General features: G+C 38.7%; 1 protein-coding gene across 2 annotated transcripts in view; it reads left to right on the forward strand.

Annotated features, from left to right (window-relative positions):
* The window catches only part of ryr1b (ryanodine receptor 1b (skeletal)), a 92,930-nt gene extending 76,619 nt beyond the window's left edge, over nucleotides 1-16,311 (forward strand). For both annotated transcript variants that reach the window (XM_084717474.1, XM_084717473.1), the window contains 21 exons: nucleotides 1,866-1,946; nucleotides 2,188-2,276; nucleotides 2,850-2,978; nucleotides 3,504-3,608; nucleotides 6,189-6,270; nucleotides 6,357-7,666; nucleotides 7,759-7,856; nucleotides 8,253-8,427; nucleotides 8,612-8,698; nucleotides 8,920-9,177; nucleotides 9,284-9,414; nucleotides 11,539-11,581; nucleotides 11,666-11,799; nucleotides 11,884-11,944; nucleotides 12,034-12,180; nucleotides 12,290-12,424; nucleotides 12,542-12,698; nucleotides 14,378-14,442; nucleotides 14,563-14,663; nucleotides 15,146-15,197; nucleotides 16,148-16,311. In XM_084717474.1, coding sequence (XP_084573600.1) covers nucleotides 1,866-1,946; nucleotides 2,188-2,276; nucleotides 2,850-2,978; nucleotides 3,504-3,608; nucleotides 6,189-6,270; nucleotides 6,357-7,666; nucleotides 7,759-7,856; nucleotides 8,253-8,427; nucleotides 8,612-8,698; nucleotides 8,920-9,177; nucleotides 9,284-9,414; nucleotides 11,539-11,581; nucleotides 11,666-11,799; nucleotides 11,884-11,944; nucleotides 12,034-12,180; nucleotides 12,290-12,424; nucleotides 12,542-12,698; nucleotides 14,378-14,442; nucleotides 14,563-14,663; nucleotides 15,146-15,197; nucleotides 16,148-16,243 — 3,536 coding nt within the window. In that variant the 3' untranslated portion in view covers nucleotides 16,244-16,311. The remainder of the gene's footprint in view (nucleotides 1-1,865; nucleotides 1,947-2,187; nucleotides 2,277-2,849; nucleotides 2,979-3,503; nucleotides 3,609-6,188; nucleotides 6,271-6,356; nucleotides 7,667-7,758; nucleotides 7,857-8,252; nucleotides 8,428-8,611; nucleotides 8,699-8,919; nucleotides 9,178-9,283; nucleotides 9,415-11,538; nucleotides 11,582-11,665; nucleotides 11,800-11,883; nucleotides 11,945-12,033; nucleotides 12,181-12,289; nucleotides 12,425-12,541; nucleotides 12,699-14,377; nucleotides 14,443-14,562; nucleotides 14,664-15,145; nucleotides 15,198-16,147) is intronic.
* Nucleotides 16,312-19,949: the final 3,638 nt, after the last annotated feature.

Below are 19,949 nucleotides of genomic sequence, written 5' to 3' on the forward strand. Positions count from 1 at the left end.
AGTAGATCTGTCCTGCATGACAGTGTGCCTTGAAGTTATCTCTGTATTTCTGTGTTCACTGTCAACATTTGTGTCCCTGGTGTTTCCTTCTCGTTGCATCGATATGTATCTGTTATTCCCTGGTCTTCATTTATCTGTGTTGTCTTATTCCATGGTCCATTTCAATGTGATGTGACAGGTGTTTGATCTGTTGTCTGTTTGGGTTTTGTTGGATAGATGTAGGTAGATTTGGGGAGGGAACAGGAGGAAAAACCAAAAGTGCAGTCAGTATGGAAGCCTCAGTCAAATGGACGGGGACTCAGAGGTCTTTGTGGTTTTCACTAACATGTTCTAATGAAAGCAGGGGAGTGGTATGAAGTGATGGAACTTACAATTCTACCGTTTTTGCAATGCACGTGTGTACACACAGACACATTTACGGACACAGGCACACAACCATGCTTACACAAGTACACTAATAAGTGTCATTCAGTCTCATCTCACACACACACACACACACACACACACACACACACACACACACACACACACACACACACACACACACACACACACACACACACACACCCTGTGCTTTAGTTTTAGCTACTGTTGTTGATAAGATTGTTGCTTATTGTTAACTGCTCTGGAGTGTTTTGCAGTCTTTAGTTGTGTTATCAGAAAATATGTAACTTTAACTTGGATTAATCAGATTTTTCCACTGTTGATTCTTACTTAACACAGTTGATGCTAAATCTAAAAATCTAATCCAAATACTGCGTAATCATAAACACAACTCTGTCTTAACAAGTCCTAATGGAAAAAGGGAAAAATTCACCACTTTTTATATATATATTAGTGCTGATGGTAAATGTAATCAGTGGAAGCAATAAATTCCTCAGTGTTTGCTGTATTGACAGAGACAACTGAGTTCTCCTGTTGCAAAATCTGTTGATGTTCCTGCAACCAATGATGTCACGGTAATGTAAACAGTTGGTGTGGTAAATGAGTATTTTTGTCACCTAATGGTATGTTTTGACCAACAAAGTAATAACCATAGGTTAATGTAGCTATAAGCTCAAGTGCATTGCATCTTGGTACATGTAGGTAATGCCAGCACTCTCTGTGAGCAGGAAAACACAGCTTTCTTGGTCAGTATAGTAGCACTGGATTGGACGTCGACATAAAAAGTGGTGAATTTTTCTTTGTTTAAAGATATTTACATTGTTTTGTTTTTAATTTTTGGAAATGGGATCCATATATTGAAAAGTGGTAAGACATACAGTTATATAGTTTTAATAAAATGACTGTATTCTGTAACAAGTTGATTTGTCTTTGGAGCTAGTGAAATAATGTTATCTGAAAAGGCAGAATTCTTTTTCTTGTTGTCCAAAAATTGAATTTTGGGGAAAATAGATAAAAATAACATGGAGATACTTTCCAGTGTGACGTTTTATTGTGAGAACTTAACTGTTTCTTTTTGTAAGAACTGAATGTACCCAAATAAAAATCAATGAAAAATTCCATTCCATTCCACTATTCCATTTGCAGGAATAGTAAAATAGAGTTAGTACTAGACGTAGTTAGTAAGATGTTTCTTGCATTATTTACTTTTTTTTGCAAGGTGATTTAACAGATATTTTGCATGATAGTCTCTTGCACAGTAATGCAAGAGAAAATTAAAATGTTAAGTAGCTGTAGGATGGGTTTAGTTTAAAAAAATGAAACACACTGGTATTTTCTTTTTTTATACCTAATCCCTTGTGCTTTTGTTTACTACTGTTGTGTATTCTAACAGAATAACACAGCAAAGTCCACATATACTCTGTACTGGGACTGTTGAAACCGTTTTTGCTCAGATTAATTTCCTGCGTTCCTCTGCCCAGATGAGAAAGTGATGGCGGACGATGAATTTACGTGTGACCTCTTCCGCTTCCTCCAGCTTCTTTGTGAGGGCCACAATAATGGTGAGTCTCATTCACTTTCTGACGATGTACTGTTGGAGACAGTGAACCTCTGTGGTACGGCTATCCTGTGCATCCACATTACCCTCTGTTAAAGCTAGACTTCAACTTTGAGGGACATTCTGTTTTTTTTACAAGAGTTATTAACTCCAGCTAATATTTGAGTATCATTCAGAAACTTGTCCTGTTTCAATTGTTGAAAACTTTATTTAAAGTTCATTTTGTTTCTGTTGTCTCTTTTCAGATTTCCAGAACTACTTGAGAACTCAGACAGGCAGCACCACAACCATCAATGTCATCATCTGCACTGTGGACTACCTGCTTCGACTACAGGTCACTCTGATACACACTGACAGTGGTTCTCTCTTACTCCCACTGATTCCAGACTACAGCCTACCATATGTATAGATTTGTATGAAAACCCACTTTGTTTAGTTCATTGTTGTTGAAAGATAAGATATGTGATAAGACAGATATCTTCACAGCCTGACGCAGGTTATCGCTTGAGATTTTTATCTTTACTGGAGGAATTGTTTGCTTGTTATTTTTGAGAGCAGCCAACACGCATACATAAAATATTGTCTTAAGTCAATTATACTAAAGTTTGACATTTTTTATATTCGTGCAATTTAGAATTATATTAAAGCATTGACAGTACATGAAAAAGATGTGAACATACATTATATTTCTTAGATATATGTATAAATATTGTAGTTTTATTTCTTAGCTGCCATGTGACTATTCTCACCCGGGTGCAAATAGATATTCCAATAATGACTTAACTTAATAAACTAAAAGTATTTATATTTCACTGTGGACAACTGAATCTTTTTTCATTTGGGCAATTTTGAAAGTAAAATAGAAAAAGTAACATCATGTTTTCTTCCTCCTCCTTCTTGTACACAGGAGTCGATCAGTGACTTTTACTGGTACTACTCTGGGAAAGACATTATTGATGAGCCTGGTAAGAGGAATTTCTCTAAAGCAATGACAGTGGCTAAGCAGGTCTTCAACAGCTTGACTGAGTACATCCAGGTAAGAGAGTTCCTGTATGGATTGTAGATATATTACAATACATGTTTTAAAGGGGACTCCACAGGTCTTGCTTGGGCAGGGGTTAAATTCCTGGCAGCTTAGTCATTCATGCACTGAACGCAGCTGGCAGGGACACCCACTGGTATGTGGGTGGAATCTGGAAGGGGTTAGCCTGAACGTTTTGGATGTTACGCCCTCCCAAGTTAGCAGGTTTTCCCCCAAAGTATGCAGAAATTGGCCTTTATTTCAAGTTACTAAAACTATAATCACAACTTTTTCTAGATACATTTAAATGTTCTGATATGCTTGCAGCACATTATAACACAGTCAAGCTAACAAACCATCAGACAAACCAAAACAAGACAATAGAGACAAACAAGAATAAAACAGACTAAATAGAGCTAGATATTAAACTTCTGTCTCACTGAAAATACCTCCTAATGTGTAGACAGATTTTGTTTCAGAACATTTACTTTGAAACAAAACACAATGTCATTTTCCTCATGATGTTTCTGTGTCTGTTAGGGTCCCTGTACTGGGAACCAGCAGTCTCTGGCCCACAGCAGGTTGTGGGACGCTGTTGTGGGCTTCCTGCACGTCTTTGCTCATATGATGATGAAACTCGCTCAGGTAAGAAATAAGTTCATTTTTTACTTCTTTCTAGCCTTACTATCTATGTCCCTTTATACTATTTCATGCATAATTTCTGTACAAAATCCAGAAAATTCAGCATTTTACATGATCCAGTAATGAGTTTATTGTATTACAGTTGACAAAAAAGGAAAGCAAACTGGAAATTTTTCATTTTTCATTTATTATACTTAAATTCATTTTCCCCCTTTGATTATACTAATTTTGTGAACTGTCTCTCTCATGGTTCCTGCAGAGTAAAGTATGTATTTATTTAATTATTATTTTGTTTAATTAATTGTTTTTTTTTAATATTTTAACTAGCTTCCCCCCCTCTTTTCTTTGTCAGATTGTTTCTGCCTCTGATCCATTTCATGTTAAAGAGAGGGATTACTGTAGGTGACAATATACTCAAAATTAAACACATTGAATATGATAGAATTTTTTAAGTAAAAATACACTATAACATGCATTTTTGATACTGCAGGTTTCAGTTGGATTCAAACTTATACTATATTACTATATCACTGATATTAACTCATTAATTTACAGATTTCCAGGCATCCATCATCATGTCCTTCATCCCTTTTATTTTCAGATATTCTGTTCTCTAAAACCTACAAAAGCCATGTTTACTGCATTAGTTCAAAAGGCTAATTTTATTATTAAATACCATTATGTAATTTGTCCTTTTCTGCTGAAATATTTCGTAGCCAACTGGCTCTGCCTCTGCACACCTTCACTGTGTCCTACATAAACTGAACAGTTCACCAGACAGTCACATAATATCAACAACATGAATTCAAGTCAAGACGGCAGAGACAATTTGAGGAAACACAGATAATCTTTCTTTCTCTTAAATTTCTTTTCTGATTCTGTATAATACAGTTAATCCCCCTCACCTGATTAAAGTATATATTTGTTTAATAGTACTGACCAGCTGCTTTGGACAAACGTGTGTTTGCTTTGAATAATGTGTGTACAGAGTCTTTAACTTGTTTGACCTAACAAGGAGCTGCAGTGCTTCCTACTCTAATTTTGTGTGACAGTGTTGATTGCTGCTGACGCTGCTGTTTGAAATGCATTTTTGTTTTTTGTTTTTTTTTCTTGAACTGTTAGCGTAATAGTTTTTTTTAACAAACAAGATAGAATAACTGTTGCGTCTGCACTAACAGACGAGTTGTGGTCATATGTATTTTTTTTTAGAAACCCTGTGTTTGCACCAGAAATGCCATATCTCATATTTTTGTATTGAATAAGCAGATCTTGGCTATTTTATAAACACTGAAATATAAAATACTTAAAAAAAAAAAAGGGCTGATGATGAAAATTAGAAGTTGTGGTCTGACATGAACCGTAGTTTAGGATTAAGTGATTACGATTGCATTTACATAAAATACGTAAAATAATATCCAGGCTTAGACAAAGACAAAAATGAAGTAAAAATGTGGATAACACTTTTATTTTCATGTGGAACCCTGTTAGATGCACCCCGATCCTGGACCACGAACTGGCGTAAGAATCTGTGTCTCTGCCATCTCATTTAGAGACCCTTCACACTGTTATAAAGATCTCATGCTTTCTCATATTATTTTTTCCGCATCTTAATATCTGTATAATTTAAATTTCCCTCTATGTGTATTCCCTCTGCATCAATTCATTTTTCCATTGCGTTTAACGGTAGTATTCTTTTTTTGTTTTTTCTAACAAGCCATCAGGTCATTTGGACATTGTTCCTGAATACAGGGACTGTTACACGTCAGAGTCTTAAATTCAACAAACACTAATTCTGGAAGATGTTATTCCAGTGTTAAAGGCTTATAAAAAAATAGAAACGTAAATTTTTGTTTCATATTTTTTGTTTAACACCTAACCTATGCTGCGAAAACAGAAGAACGTATCTTGGAACGTAATTTAATTTAAGCACGTTGTCCTTTGCTTTAGATTTTTAAGCTGCTTTAAGCAAAAGATTACTGATGTATTATTTCCCCTTTAATATATATATATATGTCATGTTGTTGCTTTGCTGCTGTAATTTTACAGGTGGCTGCTGCTTGCTCATCCTGACACCCTTTTCCTGTAGATCTCCACCAGCCTGACAACTGCTATAGACTGTCTAAAATATTTGTGGCTCTTGTTATCTGCTGGTGCAGGTCTTCATGAGTGCTAAGATCAGCGTCTGCAAATGCTTATGTCTTCCTTGCTCCCATGCTGCTGCCACTTTTTCAGATAAAGGGGAAAGGCAGGGCTGTCTAGCAGAGCCATTTTCTTCTCTCCACTCATATGTGTCCATGTTTCCAATGTCTGTCTTTCCATCGCATTAAGTGTTCTAGCTGTGATGTTAAAAATTAAAAATGCATATTCTTTATTTAACAATGCAAACCAAGGATCATTTCTGGAGTAGAACACACTCTGAGGTAGTGTCTCTCACTGTTTAATGTCTCAGAAAGAAGCATGTATCCTACCAAATTAAATTTTGATATATCATCAAAATGAGAATTTTTAATACATTCACATATTAAGAATGTTGTTTTTCTGCTGTTTGTTTGTGTTTTGCTGTGTGTTTTGGCTTTGCTGTAGGACTCCAGTCAGATTGGACTGTTGAAGGAGCTGTTGGATCTGCAGAAGGACATGGTAGTGATGCTTCTGTCTCTACTTGAAGGTATGATGTCCATCCCAGTTTAGTGGTGTCTCCTCTTTTCTGTCACTGTATGTTTCTCATCCCCTCTCACTTTGTGCTGCTCTTAGGCAATGTGGTGAATGGCACCATTGCCAGGCAGATGGTTGATATGCTGGTGGAGTCCTCCAGCAACGTGGAGATGATCCTGAAGTTCTTTGACATGTTCCTCAAGCTCAAGGACATCGTGGCATCTGACGCCTTCCGAGACTATGTGACTGACCCCCGTGGGCTAATCTCCAAGAAGGACTTCTCCAAGGCCATGGACAGCCAGAAGCAATACTCTCCCTCAGAAATCCAGTTCCTCCTCTCTTGTTCAGAGGCCGACGAGAATGAGATGATCAACTTTGAGGAATTTGCTGATCGTTTCCAGGAGCCAGCCAAAGACATCGGTTTTAATATTGCGGTCCTGCTCACAAACTTGTCAGAGCACGTACCCCATGACACTCGCCTTCAGAACTTCTTGGAGCAGGCAGAGAGCGTGCTCAACTACTTCCGCCCTTTCCTTGGCCGCATTGAGATCATGGGAGCCAGCAGGAAGATCGAGCGCATTTACTTTGAAATCAGTGAGGAAAACCGCAACCAGTGGGAAATGCCACAAGTCCGAGAGTCCAAGCGGCAGTTCATCTTTGATGTCGTCAATGAGGGCGGCGAGAGTGAGAAAATGGAGATGTTTGTGAACTTCTGCGAGGACACCATATTTGAGATGAACATTGCTGCATCGATCTCTGAGCCCGAGGGAGAAGGTGCTGAAGAAGAAGACGATGAAGAAGAAGAGGAGGGTGGGGGAGACGAGGGAGAGTCTGGAGAAGGAGAAGAAGGTGGTGGAGAAGGGGGAGCTCCAGAGTCAACCTCAGCCTTTGCAGACTTTATAAAGAGTGTGGTTAACTTCTTCAACATGTTCACCTTCCGTAACCTGCGGCGTCGCTACCGCAAACTCAGAAAAATGACAGTGAAGGAGATGGTGATCGGCCTGGCTACATTTATCTACACTATCGTGATGGGCATCCTGATGTTTGTTTATAGTATCTGTAAGGGCTTCTTCACACTCATATGGAAGGTGCTGTTTGGCGGAGGCTTGGTGGAGGGCGCCAAGAAGATGACAGTAACAGAGATCCTAGCCAGTATGCCAGATCCCACTCAGGACGAAGTTCACGGGAACCTGCCACCTGAACCGGGAGCTCGAGAAATCCAAGACACAGATGGCGGGGCAGACCTCTTAGATGTGGTGGGAGGAGAGGAGGAAGAGGAGGACAGCGAGGAGAGGGAAGGTGGACGTCTGCCTGGCTTCAATACTCCTGGGGGACTTGGAGACTTTGGTGAGACGACACCTGAGGAGCCTCCGACTCCAGAGGGGACGCCACTGCTGAAGAGAAAATTGGTGAGGTGTTCTGTCTGATGTCGTTTACTGTTGTTTAATGTGTACACTCTGCATTAATGAGTTAATTAACTGCAAAACAATTGTTGACATAGTTGGCCGCAACAGTTGGAGGACAAGGAGAAGGAGAAGGAGAAGGAGAAGAAAAGGTTGAAGTTGAAGAAGAGGCTCCTCAGGAGACCGAGAAGGCAGAGTAAGTTGTCAGGCTAATATCAAGCTAGTAATTGATTAATCAGTCAGCATATTATCTTGCACTTTGAGATGACCGTCATCAGCTGATGCCTGTGCTGAGGCAAATAAAAAATGTGGTGCAACGTTTTAATCTGAACTTTTAACAGTTTCTATTCATTCCTCTGGCTTGAGTTGAAAACACTGTAAATAGTGAAAATGAGGAGTTATCTTTACGATACCTGCTAATTTAAGATGAACATTTAATATTCAGGTATTCACGATAGACAAGACATTGACTTTCCCTGTAATTTTGGCCGCAGTTTAGCACACCATACACGGTCCAGCCATATTCTCAGTTTTGGCCTTGTATTGATCCATTTAACAATAAAAAGCTTCTCACCTCGGTTTTCTTTTCCAGCACTGAAAATGGAGAGAAGGCCGAAAAGGCAGAGCCTGAACCTGAGGTGAAGGAGGAAGAGCCTGAGGAGATAGAGGAAACAACAGTGAAGACCAAGTCCAAGAAAGACAAGAAACCTGTCGAGGAGGGCTTTGAGCTGTGGAATGAGCTGGAGGTTCAGAGGATTAAATTCATGGTGAGTAGCTTTCTATTAGCCAACACATGGTGCTGCAATATACTGGTATTAAGAAATTAAGTTTGCTGGAAATGTTCTGACAGCTTTTTTTAGGGATTTTATTTGGTTTGGACTGGTTGTTTGTTTGTTCAGAACCCAACTTATACTATACTCAAGTCTTACTCACTTCTTTACCCCCACCCAGAACTACCTTTCTCGCAACTTCTACAACCTTCGGTTCTTGGCTCTGTTCATTGCCTTCGCTCTGAATTTCATCCTGCTCTTCTACAAGGTCTGTGCATTTGTAACTAACTTTAAATGACACATACACACAAATTTCCTTGGCAAAAAAATCAGTGTTCAAGAGTCAGTACAGTTTTTACTTTTACTCAAAATTTTATTAGCAACCACCTTTTATTATTAACAGATGAACATTTTTGAAATTTGGCTTAAGTCACAAATAAAAGACTCTCAAAAGACTTGCCTGACTCATTTTGTGTCTGACTGTTCCAGGTGTCTGACAGTCCTCCAGGTGAGGAGGAGTTTGAAGGTTCTGGTCTCTTCGAGGGCTCTGGCCTGTTTGAAGGCTCTGGCGCTGAAGAGGATGGGTCCGGATTAGATGACGGAGGAGGAGAAGATGATGATGAAGAAGGTCCCATGTACTACTTCTTGGAAGAAAGCACAGGCTACATGGAGCCAGCCATGGCTTTCCTCGGTATTGTCCACACCATCATATCCTTCCTCTGCATCATCGGCTACAACTGTCTCAAGGTACATGGTGTTTGCTGCGCTTCATGCCACAAAAATCCAACTATTATTTCTGAGTTTGCTTGTAGGTTTCATGCAGGTTGTCTTCTGTACCGTCTGTATTCTTCAGGTCCCCCTGGTTATCTTCAAGAGAGAGAAGGAACTAGCCAGAAAGCTGGAGTTTGATGGTCTCTATGTCACTGAGCAGCCTGAGGATGATGACATCAAGGGCCAGTGGGACAGACTGGTGCTCAACACTCCGTAAGATGGATGGATGGATGGATAAAAAATGTAGTATTGAATAAGCAAGGCATTTTAGCTTAACTCTATACTGATGTACTCCCACTTTAAGCCAGGCTGAAACCTAACCTGAAGTCAGTATTTTAGCATCAGAACATCAGGGCTCAAGACAAACAATGGCCTGTCATCCGAGGGACAGTAAAAAATGTGCTTCAGATGAACAAACATCTTCCCTGTGAGGCCTCCGGTACAAAAGGGCCTTTTGTATTAAGTAGCAAATGACAAACTAAACGCTGACTTCAACTGTAGTTACAGTCACTGACCTACAAAAAATATAAAGGTTCTGAAACGTCTTGCAGCTTCAGTCAATCTGTCCCCAAATCCATGTGGTTTTTATTCAATCAGGGATTGAAATAGTCTAACAAGCTCCTTGCTACTAGCTAGCCAACTTTAGCCAGGCACTGTGGCTGTGAGTGAGTTAAAGCATGCAAAACCGGTTGAGTACATGATGTTTTGGTTGATTTGGAAGGATGCCGTAAACTCACTATTGCCAGGGGATGCACACTATTTTTTTCCCTGATAATGCTGCGTTGTGAACAATAAATCCATGTTGTAATCAGCAGGAGGAGAGACAGTTTGCTGTTAGCAGCCAGTGGGCAGCAGAGTCCTGCAGTGTGTTTGGCAAAGAGGAGCTAAACACACAGCAGTTTCTATTCAGAGGAACATGAAGCGTTTAACAGTAAACTGCAGTTCAATCAGGAGGGACTTCATTCTCAGTGTACAAAATGTATTTACTTGACATGCACAACCAAGGTGAGAAATGTGAAAAGTCTTCATGACATCATCATTTATGAAGTGGGTGGTGAAGCTGTGATTAATGTAGGAATCCTCCACTGGAGTCCGCTGGTGAAGGGATGGCTGAAGATCGGGATGTGATGAAGAGCGGGGCTCTGATGAGCTCAATTTGGGCACTGGATATGAAAATCTGGAGCTGGATGTGGTGAAGGAGGGTTGCAATGTGAGCTGAGCTGAAATGAAAACTGAGAGCCACAGAGAGGACAGACTTAAGGTTTAAAGAGTGAACACCCATGGATAGCTGCTTGAGAATAAGTGGAAAAAGGGAGAGATGAAGAGAAAAAGTTATGAATGAATGAGCCATAAAGATGGTCCTCCTGACTGAACTTACACTGAGGTTCATTTAAATGTGACGGCACAATAAGTTTATAGTAAATAAATGTACTGAAGTACATCAGCTGAGCACAGTTTGGAGGTTAAAAATAATGTTACTTTGACTTTGAAGCTAACAGACACTGTACATCAGTGTCTACATTTTTACCAAACTCTGTCAGAGATTTAAGTGACCAGATACATTTACTCTTACTGTTGATTACAAATAACTTACATGAACGAAATTTAAAACAAAACAGCAGTTAAATAGCTAAACAGATAAATGTAATTATTTCCTCAACACTTTTATTTTGAGTGTTTTATTGTGCTACAAAAAACTAACAAGTATAGATGATAATGAAGTAAGAATTAACAATATTTTGATTTTGAGATGTTTACATCCACTTTGAGACGGTTAAAATGGTGTTTCAGGATGGATCCGGGATGCTGGTGAAAAAAAAAACTTGGTCTAGAACCATTTAACACTTACTTCCTTGTTAAAAAAAACAACAAAGTCAACAAAGGTTCTCCAACTGCAACATGAACAAAAACAAACCCTCCAGAAACTGAAAAGCTGTTGCCTGTTGTTTGTCATTACATGTTTAACTCTTAATATTCTCCTTAATCATCTAATTCAATGAAAACATTTAACTAAAGTTAGATTGCAAGTCATAACCTCTTGGCTTCACTTCTGTTGCTTGTGTGTCAGAGTGGTATGTGTGTGTGATGGACTTTCTCAAGAACAAAATCAGTATTCACTATATTAAGTTTTATAGTTTCAGTATTAATATTAATGACATACTTCATATTTAATAGTAATATATACATTTTAGGAACCTGACCCTGATGTTTGCATGTGGAAATGTGTCTCAGTCTGGCTTGAACTTATTCAGATCAGGTTGCAGGCTTCTAAAATACAGTGTTAGAAATTTAAATCATGGTCGATTAAATTTTTATGATGTTTCTCTTTCGATGCAGAACCTTCCCAAACAACTACTGGGACAAGTTTGTGAAAAGAAAGGTGAGTTTCTCAGACAGCTTTGATTTGAAATGTCAAAGATGCAGTAGTTACTGCAGTGAAATGACACCCGTGTGTGATTCCCAGGTACTGGATAAATATGGTGACATCTACGGCAGAGAGAGAATTGCAGAGTTGCTCGGTATGGACTTGGCCTCCCTTGACGTCAGTGCCATGACACATGAAAAGAAGCCTGAACCAGACACCTCAATGTTCAGCTGGTATGTGCGGTCTTTATATATACCAGTGAGGTTTTAAAATAGATACAGTAACATCTCACAACAAACTTGTCTTTCTGTCTGTAGGATCACATCTATTGACATCAAGTACCAGATCTGGAAGTTTGGTGTTGTTTTCACTGACAATGTGAGTTAAGGAAGCAGTTATAATTTAGATAATCAGAGAATCTGTTTGGAGTATTGTGTTACTGACAGCTTTCCTCTTCCATCTTTTAGACCTTCCTCTACCTGGTTTGGTACATGTTGATGTCTCTGCTTGGACACTACAACAACTTCTTCTTCGCCGCTCATCTTCTGGACATCGCCATGGGCGTCAAAACCCTGCGCACCATTCTGTCCTCCGTCACTCACAACGGCAAACAGGTCTGCTGCACACCACCTCTATAATGATGCACCATGAGGCTTTCTGCGATCCTGTTTTCCCAGTAGAAATTAACCTTGTGCTAACGACACATCTGTCTGCTCCTCACAGCTGGTGATGACAGTGGGTTTGCTCGCTGTAGTGGTGTACCTGTACACCGTCGTGGCCTTCAACTTCTTCCGCAAGTTCTACAACAAGAGTGAGGATGAGGATGAACCGGACATGAAGTGTGATGACATGATGACTGTAAGTGGAGCAGAGATATGATTATAGGACAGATCAGCAAGAGAGGTCAACTTTACTTAAGGTTAGTGTTATAAAACTGAATTTTCTAAGACGACCTCTGTCCTCACTCTCCTGCAGTGTTACCTCTTCCACATGTATGTCGGCGTGCGTGCCGGTGGTGGCATAGGAGATGAAATTGAAGACCCAGCCGGGGATGAATACGAGCTCTACCGAGTGGTCTTTGACATCACCTTCTTCTTCTTTGTCATTGTCATCCTGCTGGCTATTATCCAGGGTATGGCTTATTACTGGTTATTGTCTGTTGTTGTTTTGGGGTAACTAGATCCTCCCCTGCATCCAACCACAACACTGCACTCACACATGTCAACTTTTTTGTAAAAAGAAAACTGCCCACAATTTATAGTAGGGTGTGTCCCTTTTTCTGTAGGCTATGTAATGTCTGGTGCTGCTGTGTTAATGGCCACAGCAAGAACAATAACTACAAATATATCGTTTTAAAAATGGCTCTGACCACACCATAACTATAACTACATCATAGTGATGAACTATATTGTTAGGATCACAATCAGAGTGATTTGATGAATGATAGAAACACTGACAGCTAATCCAAATCAGTAAAATATTCTGATATACAACTGCTTCTGTAAAACAAAGCTGCAAATTGCACATACAGCCTGTCATTTTCCAGTGAGACATACTGATGAACAGTGCGGATGAGGTCTCTTAAGTTTGTTTGATCCCTACTGATGTCCTCTTTGATGAACACCACGATACTTGACTTGCACAAAAGTTTATGAATAAAATTTGTCTTCAAAAGAAAGTGTCGGATTCTCCAAATGCCCCTCATCCTTGGAAGAATTCCCTGAACCCATATCCTTCTGGGATTTTTTTTATGTTTCTCTGTGCCACATACAGCAGTAACAAGTCATCAATATCCATTTTCATAAGCTGCTGACACAGCTGGTGTGTGCAGAACATGCTTGGCGCCACTGATTGCAGAACATTCATCAGTGTGGATGCTCACATCATTACAGTGATCGCTGTGGTTATCATTCTTGGTGAGGAGAGCCCTTTAATGTGTTGCAAAGGTGGCGGTACAAAGTTAAGAGAGTAATGCACATAATGAATTGGCTGAAGATTACAGCAGGTTCACGAGGATTGTCTTATTTTTCCACAAAGATGATCAGACTAATCTGGAAGTACTTTCACACATAAAGAATTTTACACATAGCAACTTTAGAGCAGCCATAATCAATATTTTTAAGGTAAGAGCCAATCAAATGATTATGTGTAATGAGAAACAGGTTAAATGTAGAGACGGAGCCACAGAGACGTATCACCTCATTCTGCAGTTTCCCTCAGCTCTACAGAACTTCGTAGCATTTTTCAGCATTTTTTTCTCACTGCTCCTGTCAATTGTTTCCACATGCAGCAAGCCTCTGTTTTGAGAAAAAGCTCTTCAGCCCGACTGCATGCACTCCAAACACATCCAAAATCCATACATAAGAAGGGTCTATTATGATGCAAAGTAATGTCATGATACCACAACTTTAAATGCATCTTTCATTACCATAGCAAAAAGCAAAAAAAAAGGACTAGACACATAAAATAGGATAATTTTATTTATTATTAACAACCTGCACACAGCGCTGATACAGAAAAAGTCCCTGAACTTCTATCCGGTTTTGCTGCAAGCAATTTTAGACTGAACTGAAATGAGGTCTTTTATGACCATTTAGATAATTATTTTTAGTTTTTGCAGTTTTGATACTAATAAATGTGTAATTAACAGAGATTGTGTTGTTTTTAACATGTTGTATTGAATATAAATTTGCAGTTTTGAACTCAAGACCTGACAGGGAAACAATCTGTCTGTTAGCAAACACTCACCTCCCTAAACAAACTGTAACTTTGTTGAGATGAGCTCTGATTTAAATGCCGTCTGTCTGTCAGGTTTGATCATTGATGCCTTTGGAGAGCTGAGAGACCAGCAGGAGCAGGTCAGAGAGGACATGGAGGTAAGATAATGATTTTCAGAGGGATTTAACTGGTCTCTTTTCTTAATCCACCTTCAGCTCTCCTTCAGTTGCAACAAGACGAGAACGTGCCCAATTTAAAATGTCCTCTTCTCCCTCTAGACGAAATGTTTCATCTGTGGAATCGGAAGCGACTACTTTGACACGACGCCGCATGGCTTCGAGACGCACACTTTAGAGGAACATAACTTAGCCAACTACATGTGAGTTACTGTTCAGACTGCAGCTGTGACATTTACACTCTTTAAATACAGTGTGTGTTCATTTTTATGTTAGTACTAATTAGTTTTGCTTTAAGACCATTGATTTTTTTTTAATATTTGGCAACAAATGTGTACTGAATGACAGGTTAACCTTGTTCTTTATTTTTATGATTAAAACATAGCATTGATTAATTTTAATGAATCACATCTTTCATCTAGGTATTAAAACTTGACACGAGGAGAAAAACAGCGTGACAGATATTTGCAGTGTCAATGTTCAGTTCTTAAATAGATGATCTGACCTTCTTAACCATGAATTTGGCCTCTGAGAAGAATATTGAAAATTGTGAATAATACTTTTTCTTACACCTCAAATACTGTTGCAAATTATTCAGTTTTACCAAAAAAAAACAACAACAACCCTGTTATTATGTTGCATGTTTTTTCTGTATTTTCAGTAATTTACCTCTTTTCTCTTTCAGGTTCTTCCTGATGTATCTCATCAATAAAGATGAAACAGAACATACAGGACAGGTCAGTAAAACAGAGGTCACGTTAACTGAATATTTATCATCAATGATAGAATTATTATTTTTTCATTTATGGAAAAATGTGAAGTCCATCCTTCATTTTGACATATTAAGACACTGTGGGCGATCTACTGTAATGAGTGGTTGTGTCGGTTGCAGCGAAGGAAACATCACTTTAGGTCATATGAAAGATAGAAAGAGGAATCTTTAGACATATAATCACAAACTCACCACGGGGACATAATGTATTTTAAGTAAAAAAAAAATCAAATAAAGGGAAGGAGAAGATCAGACAAAGTATTTACATGTCCAGATCTTCAGAAAGAAAGAGTGAGAGAAGCTTCAACCTGCCTGTCCCACAATCAACACGACGCTGTCAGCAAAAGAGATGTGGACATCATTATTATGAATTAACCACAGTATGATATATTTTGATATATTTTACTTTCTTACGTTTCCCTGACAGTCTGAACAAGCTGCTAAATGTGTCGCAAGTCATTTTTTAGAAATAAAGGCGCTAAGAGGGTCTAAAAAGTCACTAAATCTGGAGAGAAAGTCACCAAGTTTGCAACACGGAGCCTAACAATTATGATACAGCCGATAAACATGATGAAAAAAGAGGCATATGGTGACGAATGATGGACAATCAAGGCACTAAAACTGTAGTGGTATTGTGTTGTCTCTGTTCATCTTTTCCCTCAATGCTGTAAAAATGCATAACCTGTAAGTTTTTTCTCTATATTGAATGTTATTGTGACTGTGAGTTGTTTTTGAAAATGAAATGAAATGTAAAATGGGCTATGTCTCATCATCATTAAAAAAAATGAAAACTAAAATGATGGGCGTAAAAACAGATTATTGTAGAATTCTTCCTTGTCTTCATAAATGTCTTAAAATTGTCCTTTTTTTACAGTTCTGTCTTATGTTGTAATGTTATTTCGCTTTGTGTTTCAGGAGTCATATGTGTGGAAGATGTACCAGGAACGATGCTGGGACTTCTTCCCCGCTGGAGACTGCTTCAGGAAGCAGTATGAGGACCAGCTCGGATAAAGTCCTGCATCGCTAATATGCTTCTAAAGGAGAAAGAGAGGAGAGGAGAGGAGGGAGGAGGGGAGGGGAGGAGAGGGGAGGGGAGGGGAGGGGAGGGAAATTCAGAGTGAGAGGAAATATTAGGAATTTAGAGATCGAGCATGTCTATGTTTTAGTTAAGTCCTTTGTCTGCACATTTCTCTCCTCTGTTGAAGCTATGCACACTTGACTGCACTTTCGTACCACCTGCAGCAGAATGTCAATGGAATAGTTTTGAGAAAAGCAGAGGAATAATATCAGAGAGGCATAAAAAGAAGCCAGGGGCCTTTTTATTCCGCTATGAATACACTACATGGCCTTTTTTTTGTGTAAAATATACATAAATTGCCTTGCATATCAATGCATTTATACACAACGGGCTCTTTCAGTCGCTACTGCTGTAAACGTTATAGTGCCTATAGCAATGTCACTGCTTTAGCAATCAGATAGTTTAGATTTTTAGCTTTTATTTAAGACTAGAGTGGATGTGTTTTATTTATATTGTTTGTAAGGTTGAGGTCTTTTTTGTATGTGGCTGCTGCCATTTGATATTGCATTTCTGGTGTTTCAGTGAGATTGTTTTGAAAGAAAATGATTCAGCAGCTCACAGTCGTATCTCCTAGATCCTTTTGAGGGAGCAGCGAACATTTTAGGCCCCCTCTCACTCCTTTTCTTCCTCTCTCAAGACTTAGAAACTCAAACAAGCTATCATAAAATGAAAAACCCCTGTTGGACTGACTTGCCAAGATAAATAATGGAGTATCATCTGCATACAGTTTGGCATATACCAGTGTGAATCCGCTGTATAGACAAACCCAGTTTGCACTCTGAAGTCTTACGATGCGTCCCTGGATGTATGTGGTCCCTTATCTCCACTGGTGTCTCTGTGCCATATAAGATAGTGATGATGTACACACATGCAGTATAGGAGGATGCCAAGGTTATTTATTTATTGTTTATATGCAGATCAAATCTTCTGAAGACGACCGTTTTAGCCCGTCTGTATTTCTGGCCAACAGTCTGTTTTATGACACTTTATGCACAAATAAGTTTTTGTCAGTGCATTAAAATAAGTAATGAATGTATTTAATGTATACATTTTGGCCAGAGGGTCATCTGTATAACTGAGTCATGTCGAGGCTGCTTAGAGGCCTTTTGATGAAAAGACATATTTTACATAAATCATAGATACATATATTTATTTTTCTTTAGGGCTTTGAAGAATTTAAACGATCATGCTGCTTTGTCGGACATGAACGTGTCACGTGTCCCGTTTGTGAACCCCACAGTGGTGAAGAGAATCCGTCTCACACTGAAGAAAAGGCCCAGTTTGCAGTCAGAAGATCAAATTAGCTTTTGTTTTTGCTAGTTAGGTTTTTATGATAGATATTTTTAGGAATCCAGCATATCAGTTATTTTTCTCGATCAAAAAAAGTCATGTGTGATGCGTTGATCTCGGACAGTTCTGTCTCACTTTTGCCTCCTACAAACTCACAAACTCTCCATCTTGTATTTTATGTCATGAGTCTCTTTGTCAGAGGCAGAGCAGTATTTTTGTTTGCTGACGACTCTGAAGTGTGCGTTTGCTGCCGTGGTTCACACAGAGGCAGTTGATGGTATGGAGCTGAATGGAGATCACTACTTTCCACCTGACTGAGTGTCCTCTGACTGAACCCTGTGTTTCAATACAGAATAAACAGATTATTTTAAGGAGAACTGGAACATGTGTCCTCATTTACACCCAAGATTTTGTCTGTAATTACTGTATATGTGTCTGTTTGCTCTTGTTTTACGTTTGTGAGTACGGCTGAGCTACTTAATACATGTAAAGTATTGACCAAAATAGCCTGGTACCAAGAAATGTATCCAGTCAAACTATACCTTTCTTTGATTTAATATGACGTGTGATTGGTGAAGTTCTGCGAGTACTGCTGACACTTCGTTTTGTTCACCTGTGTTTGAGGCCACGTCCATTTGGTCCTGTTTATCTTTTCTGTGTTCTTTTTTAGCACTTAGGACATTCCAGCTTTCATTTTAACCTGTTTGTATGATGTATTTAAAGTTAAACTAATGATTTGGTGAGTTTTTAAGGAGTTTCTCCCTGCAGCAGGAGAATCAAGCTGCTACTCCTAACATGACGTCACCTGAAGTCCCTCCATGATGGCATTTCTGACTGACCTGTACCTCGATATCTCCATAAATGTGTTTGTATATGCATATACATGAAAACAGCTTTTTGTGCAATGCAGATCCCTTAAAGAATCAGTTTGAAGTAAAATTAAGTACTTGTGATATAATTCCACCAGTGAAACTGACATTATAATATATTTAGCTGATTTTTTGATCTTTTCAGGGGAACACTGACCCTGACCCTCCTCTTGAAATGAAATTATAAAGATGCCCATTGTTAGACTTTATATTTTATTGAATTAAACGTTCCCTCTCAGGCGTCTGTGTTGCAGTTTTGTGATGGCTTTGGCAGAACGTTATCTTAATCAAACAGCGCACTGCTATGCTTTAAACTTTTCAGGAAACACCCATGTATCACTATGACAGCCTTTGTTCCTTCAAAGATTGTGTCAGTGTACATATGAACAGCTTGTATGTTTACTTTGTAAACTTACTGCCTCCATAAAGTACATATACAAAGTATAAAATTACTTAATGCATGTTTACCTGAGTCGTGGGTTACTTGGATTTCTGTTTGCTTTAGGTTGGGAGGCTTGGTTGAATATTTTATGAATCATGCATACACCCTCGAATCACTCTTGTCAGAAGAGTAAAAAAAAATATCTGGTTTCTGAATTAATGTGCAGCTGCACAGACCTCCAGTTTGTTGTCTTTTCTGTAATAAAGCCATAATAATGCTGTAGAAATAATCAAAATCCAAGAATGCAAAGTAACTAGTGAAGACAGTAGAGCACATTTACTCATGTACTGTTAATTAAGTGCAAATTTTAGGCACCATTTCAAGGTCATTCATACATCTTGTCCATTAATATTCAGAGGGAACTATTGAATGTTTTCTTTCAGTGTGTAGTTTTTGCAGCTTTATATCAACTATTAGGAGATGACCCACCTTCGTATTTGAGGGTGGGACTCAATTTAAAGAGTATCATCCTTAAAGTTCTTGGGTATTTGGTTGGACGACAGACTCCTAAAAGGTGCATAGTGAAGAAACTGAAGGTTGAGCTTTTGTCTTGTCTTAATTTAGCAGTTTGGAAAACACTTGAAAGTATGGGGACATTATTTACATACATGCTGCTCCCTCTGCACGTCACTGCCTGGATACAGGGACACTCAACTTACTTTGCCCGGGGGCTAAAAGACAGCAGGCCAGGAGCCAGTTAATAAACAAACATTAATACTAACATATCAGATACAATGAGTAAACATTAACAGGCCCATAACTTACCTTTATTTCTTATTTTCTTATTTAATTAACTGACTCATTAACTTATTAACTAAATTACCTTGATGCAAGGATTGACAGATAAATCAGATATTTTCCTGCATTTAATAACTGCAGCTGTATTTTATTTGTGAATGTTTTGGTAACATATGAAAGAGTTTATATAATATCCAACAGCTGGAGAATCTTCGATCATGCAATCACTGAAATGTTGGAATGATTCATAAAATAAATCATAAACTGCCGCTACCAGGGACAGAATGAACAGCATGAGAA

This window comes from Lutjanus erythropterus, chromosome 4, assembly GCF_056507025.1.
Source record: "Lutjanus erythropterus isolate fLutEry1 chromosome 4, fLutEry1.hap2, whole genome shotgun sequence".
Classification (NCBI taxonomy): domain Eukaryota; kingdom Metazoa; phylum Chordata; class Actinopteri; order Lutjaniformes; family Lutjanidae; genus Lutjanus; species Lutjanus erythropterus.